A 6,507-nucleotide genomic window follows, 5' to 3' on the forward strand; every position below is an offset into this window, starting at 1 on the left:
CAAAATCTCTGACCCTAACTCAACCCACTAAAATATTTAGGTCAGAAATTTCAACCCTAACCCATGACCTGTCAACTAAAATATTCGAGTTGAGTTTCAGATTAAGTCGAGATTGACAACCCTTTGTACACCATCTATTATTTTTGCCATAGACCATCAAACATATTTCATAATATTTACAATACAATGCCTTAAATCACATTTGATGAAGTACGACTAAAATAAGATAGTGGACGAATTATCGCCCATATAAAAAACCCAACAAATAATACCAACAAAAAGACAACAGAAATACCCACATTCTATGGGGGGAGTGGTCGCGGGGAAGGAGGAGCGGGCACGCAGGGCCGCGCGGGCACACCGCCGCCGGCGGTTCACCGCAGGAGAGAGAAGAATAAATGGGGGGAAGAACCCCGAAGGGGGGAAGAGAAGAGAGAGAAAGATGGAGAAGGTGATTGGCTGGTCAAACCCGTGGCCCCCACTAACCGAAATTTTTTCTTTTTTCTCTTTTTTTTTTTCCTTTTCATTTTTCTTCTATAAAGATTGCAGGTGTATTGTATCTGTATATAGATGATAGATGTAGGAAACGACCCCCATAAACTTCATCTAGATATTTATTAAAACTTTTCATTTTATCCCTTAAACTTTTACTTATTTACTGTACAATATAATTGATACAAATTTGAAGATTTTTAGTTATAACCCCTGAATATTTTATTTGTTGGCTATATTAGTATATTTGTTTAAAAGTAGTATTATTTTTGGTTTTTTCTATTTTCTATTTAAGAAATGTGTTTTATTTTCGGTTTTTACTTTTAATAAATGAAAATGAAATGAAATGGTGTTAAAAATAAATGATGAGGTGGAGATTGGGGGAAGATGAGGGAAAGTAACGTCAGTAATTGGGGAAAGATTGGGGGAAATTGAGATGAAAAATTTTTATTGGTTGGTGTTAGTAACGGTATTACCATGTGGCAAAAAAAACTTTGCTGCATTGATCTTCAATCGGATGCCAACCTCTATACATTTAATTTTTTTTTTGTAAGGTTCCTTTTCTATCTAGCTTTAAGACTCTTTTATCACATGCTTATATAACTTAGCGTTTTTAACATTATTAAATACGACACCAATGATCAAATATACATTGGAATATCGGATACATTTCAGTATTGTTCACATGTAAGTTGGTAGTGATTTACTTCCGAAAAGGGTCATATTCTTGTGATTTATTTGTTTAGGAAGAAAATTGATAGAATATGCCTATAAAGTTTGAATCCAAAATAATTTTCTTTTGATCCAATAGATAGGATATTTACATACTTATTTTAAGTATAACTTTTAAATTAACTAAGTCGAGTTAGTGGAGGGTCTGAGAGTGTGTGGCCGTGTGGGCTGCAGGGTTAATCCGAACAAGGTGTAATGGTCATCACGGTAATTTTGTTGTGTTGAAGCATGTTCCCGTGTATGTTTTTTGTTTTTGTTTCACATTATTTGATATCATTGTCGTGTATAAAATATAGTTTAGTTAATATAATTTTCAACCATAGTTATAAATAGGATGAATTCTCGTACATATAATATAAACTAGTATTTTAATCCCGGACGTTGCCCCGAAAGAGATAACGATGCGTATAACATATATCGTGTATAAAGGTGGTGATACATACATAACGATAAACGTACGTTGATGTAATCTAATGGAATTGTGGTGGTAGTGTTGGTAGAATGAAAAATTGAAGTTAGTACAAAATGAATTGAAAATTTGAAGGCGTAAAAAAATGGAAAAAATAAGTGGTAAAGTTAGTGGTCAAATTTAGAAAGGGGTTATTGTTATTACATGTGGATGTAATTAACTATGACGGAATGTCTATGTTATGTAAAGATCTCGTAAAATGTCTATTTAATATAAAGAACTTTCAAATCCTGATTATTGGATGTATCCACATATATGTGGCGACCATATAAGTTGTCATGTGTAAGTTTTTGATTGGTGAGATACATCCGGTAATCAAGATTTGAAAGTTCATTACATGACATAGACATTTTACAAGACTTTTACATAACATAGACATTTGGTTATAGTTAATTACATCCGTAGGTAATAATCCCTTTTAAAAATCCAAAAGTTTGTACCATAAAGTTGTAATTAAGGGCCTAATTCTAAATAGAAAGAAAGTTAGTGACAAAAGTAAAAAATTGAAAACCTTTCGTGGTAAAAATAGAAATATAAAAAAGTTGTGGGAAAAATAAAAATTAAAAAAAGTCTTTGTAGTTAAGACTACCTTAATTGTTATATATTTTGTACCATAAAGTTGTAATTAAAGGCTTAATTCTATATAGAATGAAAGTTAGTGACAAAGGTAAAAAATTGAAAACCTTTTGTGGTAATAATAGAAATATAAAAAAAAGTTACGACAAAAATAAAATTTTAAAAAAGATTCAGTTAAAATACCTTAATTGTTATATATATATATATATATATATATATAATACTTTCCATGTAATAATGGCAATAATAATATTTATGTAATACTCTTTGTTATTTAATCAACATTTTGCAAAAAAAAAAATAAAAATATCTCTCTACCTATGTAATGGCACCAAATTACCAAATGCTCTAAGACCATCTTTAACCCACCACACTAAAACTCAGTTTATTGATGTCACATCAGCAATACACTGATTCACCACACTGAACCAGTTTTAACATTAACCTCCACACTGATTCCTCAGTTTTAACATTAACCTCCACATCAGCAAAACATATTTTAATAAACCAAAAAACAGATTTCACTAACTATAATAAAAGATTATACTAAAACACAAAAACACCAAAGTTAAAAATTAAAACACAAAAAAAATAAATAAAAGACATAGATAAAATTAAAGAATAAAGTGGTAAAAAAACATTAAAACTTATATTACTATTTTAAAATAATTCATGGGGTAAAATGAAAACTTATATCAAATACCAAAGCTTTACATCTTGCCATCTGAATCATCGTCTTCTACATCCCAATTCCTAAACCTGCAACTCACAAAGCTTTGAGATTTTTCTTTCTTCCATTCGATAGGAGTAGTAAACAAAACAAAAGAAATAATACTAAAAAGGGATAAGCACCTGGTAATGTAATGAACTATGCACGAATGTTCATGTTGTGTAATGAACTACTTTGATGTTTATTGCATGTAATGAACTTTCATATTCAGGTTATTAGATGTACCTGAGTATAAATATACTTGGATGTATCCGACCAATCAAAAACTTACAAGTGACAGCCTATATGGTTGCCACCTATACTCAAGTAAATCTAATAACCAGGATTTGAAAGTTCATTACATGCAATAAATATCTAAGTAATTCATTACACAACATAAACATTCGTGCATAGTTCATTATATTCTTAGGTACTTATCCCTATTAAAAACATTAAAACTTATATTACTATTTTATAATAGTTCAGCGCGATAGCCACCAATTTGGGCGAATACGCCGACGAATACGCCGGATGCATTAACCCTCCACGCCGGAAAGTCGGCATATTGAATGGAATACACTGGGAATACATTGAACGTTAAAGATGGTCTAAGACTAAGAGGAGTGAGGGTTAAGGGGATGCCTCTTCTCCACTCCTTGCATGACATGTGTCCAACACTAATCATAAGGGGCATTCCCTCCATTATGTTGAAGTAGAACATTCTCATATGTAGGCATTCCCCCCATTATATATATATTTCATAGGGTAAAAAATATAAATAAAGAAAAGAAAGGTTGAAACACTTGGTTGGCACGCAAGATAAGAAATGACGCAGGCAAAGGGACAAAAATGGACGGGCTGAGCCTCGCGTTCAATATCCAACGGGGCGCAAATATTAAGGAAGTGGAACGCCCATTGGGACCGAAATTGGGTGTTCCGAGGCATTCCCGGGCATTCCACACGTAAAAAGAAGGTGAAAACGAGCTACTCCGTTCAGTATAAACGTGAAACCATATACTTGGTGGTACACATTGCGACTTTCATTTTGAACCACATACGTGACAACAATATTATATTACCAACCGTAGCTATCTGTATATGTATATTACTCGGTAATTTGGTACAAACCAAGCCTCCCTATGGGAATGGCAATATAGAATAGAAAGAATAGAATTATTATTAAAAGAAAGCAAACACAATTAAAGTCAAACAAACCACTAGTGAAAGGAAAGAGGGTGGTAGGTGTGAGATATTGACCCAACCACCCACAAAAAACTACCTTCATCCCCCCATATATAAAACCCATTCTCTTATTTTCTTTTTTCCCTCAGATTGAATTGAATTAGATTAAACAACATCCATCTTACCTTCATTTCAATCAATCTTACATTTTATTTTATTTTTTTCATTTTCATTCCAACATTTGTGATATACATTCATTATTTTTTTCAAAAAAGATGCAGTGTGTTGCTCCATCGTCTAATATTATTAGTTTCAAATCAATAATCGGACCGTCTCACCGAGTCACCCAACCAAATCAGCTCAATGTCCAATGTGTAGCCAGCCGATTTGATTCGGCTGCTGCTGCCGCTAGCTCAACGAATCCTTCCTTAACCACCGCTGTGCCCACGGCCAACAACTTCGCATCTGGCGGCGTAAAGAGCCGCGGCGATTGGCAAAGCTCGTGTGCTATCTTAGCTAGCAAAGTTGATCAATCGCAACAGCAAAACGCCGAAAACTCAAAACCATCCAACGGTTCAGATAAGATCACCGTTGTCAATGGTCATGCTTCTGTAGATCTAGTTCCGGTTTCAAAACTGCCAAAACCGCTCACAATTGCTGATCTCTCACCGGCTCCGATGCACGGCTCCACGTTGCGCGTGGCTTACCAAGGCGTTCCCGGCGCGTATAGCGAAGCCGCCGCCGGTAAAGCTTATCCAAACTGTGACGCTATTCCTTGTGATCAATTCGAAGTAGCATTTCAAGCTGTTGAGCTCTGGATAGCAGATCGAGCCGTTTTGCCGGTCGAAAATTCGTTAGGCGGAAGTATTCACCGGAATTACGATCTTCTCCTCCGTCACCGGCTTCATATCGTCGGTGAAGTACAGCTTCCTGTACATCACTGCTTGTTAGCATTACCGGGTGTACGAAAAGAGTTTCTTAACAGAGTTATCAGCCATCCGCAAGCGTTGTCTCAATGCGAGCAAACGCTTACTAAATTAGGCTTAAATGTGACACGTGAAGCTGTAGATGATACAGCTGGCGCAGCCGAATTTATCGCTGCGAATAATTTACGTGACACAGCAGCGATTGCATCTGCACGCGCGGCTGAACTGTACGGTTTGAATATATTGGCGGATGGAATCCAAGATGATTCAAGTAACGTCACGCGCTTTGTTATGTTAGCGCGTGAGCCAATAATTCCGCGAGTGGATATTCCTTTCAAAACTAGCATTGTTTTCGCTCACGATGAAGGGACGTCGGTTTTGTTCAAAGTTTTATCAGCGTTTGCGTTTAGGAATATAAGCTTAACTAAAATCGAAAGCCGGCCACATCGAAATCGTCCGATTCGGTTAGTTGGAGATGAGAATTCAGGAACGGCTAAGCATTTTGAGTATCTATTTTATGTTGATTTTGAAGCATCAATGGCTGATGTCAGGGCACAAAATGCATTGGCTGAGGTTCAAGAATTCACATCTTTTCTAAGGGTGTTGGGTAGTTATCCCATGGATATGACTCCTTGGTCACCTTCTTCTCAATGATTGTCCTTTTTTCATATTTAATTTTTTTATAAATTAGCTTTCATTTTTTATTAAGTTTCAAGGTGTTAATGTTTGAGTAAATATGGTGGTCAAGTATGATGTCCATTGGAGGATATTTTATAATAAATGTAAACAGAATTTTATGGTTTTAATTACTGGCTTTTCGTATCAACTCACATGTTTTTATTATCCGGGTCCACAATATTGATTTATTTATAAGTTATACAATAGATATGACGTATTTGATTTGTAATAAATAAATGTATGGTTTTGAGCCAAAATTCGTGTTTTATGTTTCGGAGTGGAAGTATTAAACTACTCATAAGTCAGGTAATGCTTACATGTTATTGAGTTCACCTACCACAACTGAGACATCTTTATGATGCAATTAGCTAGGTTTTGATTCCGAGTGTTTTATACAAACAACTTGTAAAAGAATTATAAATTTTGTACACCACATTAAAAAAAAAATTACAATTAGAGAATGGTCCCAATTTTAACAATCAGTAATCATCAAGTCATTATAATAAAGCTGAAATAGTACAGATGACATTGAAACTTCAATAATATCTGTTTGATGGAGGAGGATTCCTTTAAGTTTTCTTAACTTGACTAGTCAAGTTGGGAGTATCTTGACCATTATATGAAAATCAAGGACCAAAATTCAATAATAATTATTGAATCTTAACCCTTGATTTTTAATCAATGGTCAAGATCTTCCCAACTTAACTAGTCAAGTTGGAGGAACTTGAGAGAATCTCATTCCC

The 6,507-nt window shown here is 34.6% G+C and overlaps 1 protein-coding gene across 1 annotated transcript; it reads left to right on the plus strand.

Moving 5' to 3' along the window:
• The first annotated feature begins 4,295 nt into the window (after positions 1-4,295).
• LOC122605265 (arogenate dehydratase 3-like) lies at positions 4,296-5,892 on the plus strand. The gene has a single exon (XM_043778173.1). It carries the CDS (start codon positions 4,436-4,438, stop codon positions 5,738-5,740), a length of 1,305 nt encoding a protein of 434 aa, XP_043634108.1. The 5' UTR covers positions 4,296-4,435; the 3' UTR covers positions 5,741-5,892.
• The last annotated feature ends 615 nt before the right edge of the window (positions 5,893-6,507 follow it).

The sequence above is a fragment of the Erigeron canadensis genome, chromosome 6 (assembly GCF_010389155.1).
Source record: "Erigeron canadensis isolate Cc75 chromosome 6, C_canadensis_v1, whole genome shotgun sequence".
NCBI lineage: Eukaryota > Viridiplantae > Streptophyta > Magnoliopsida > Asterales > Asteraceae > Erigeron > Erigeron canadensis.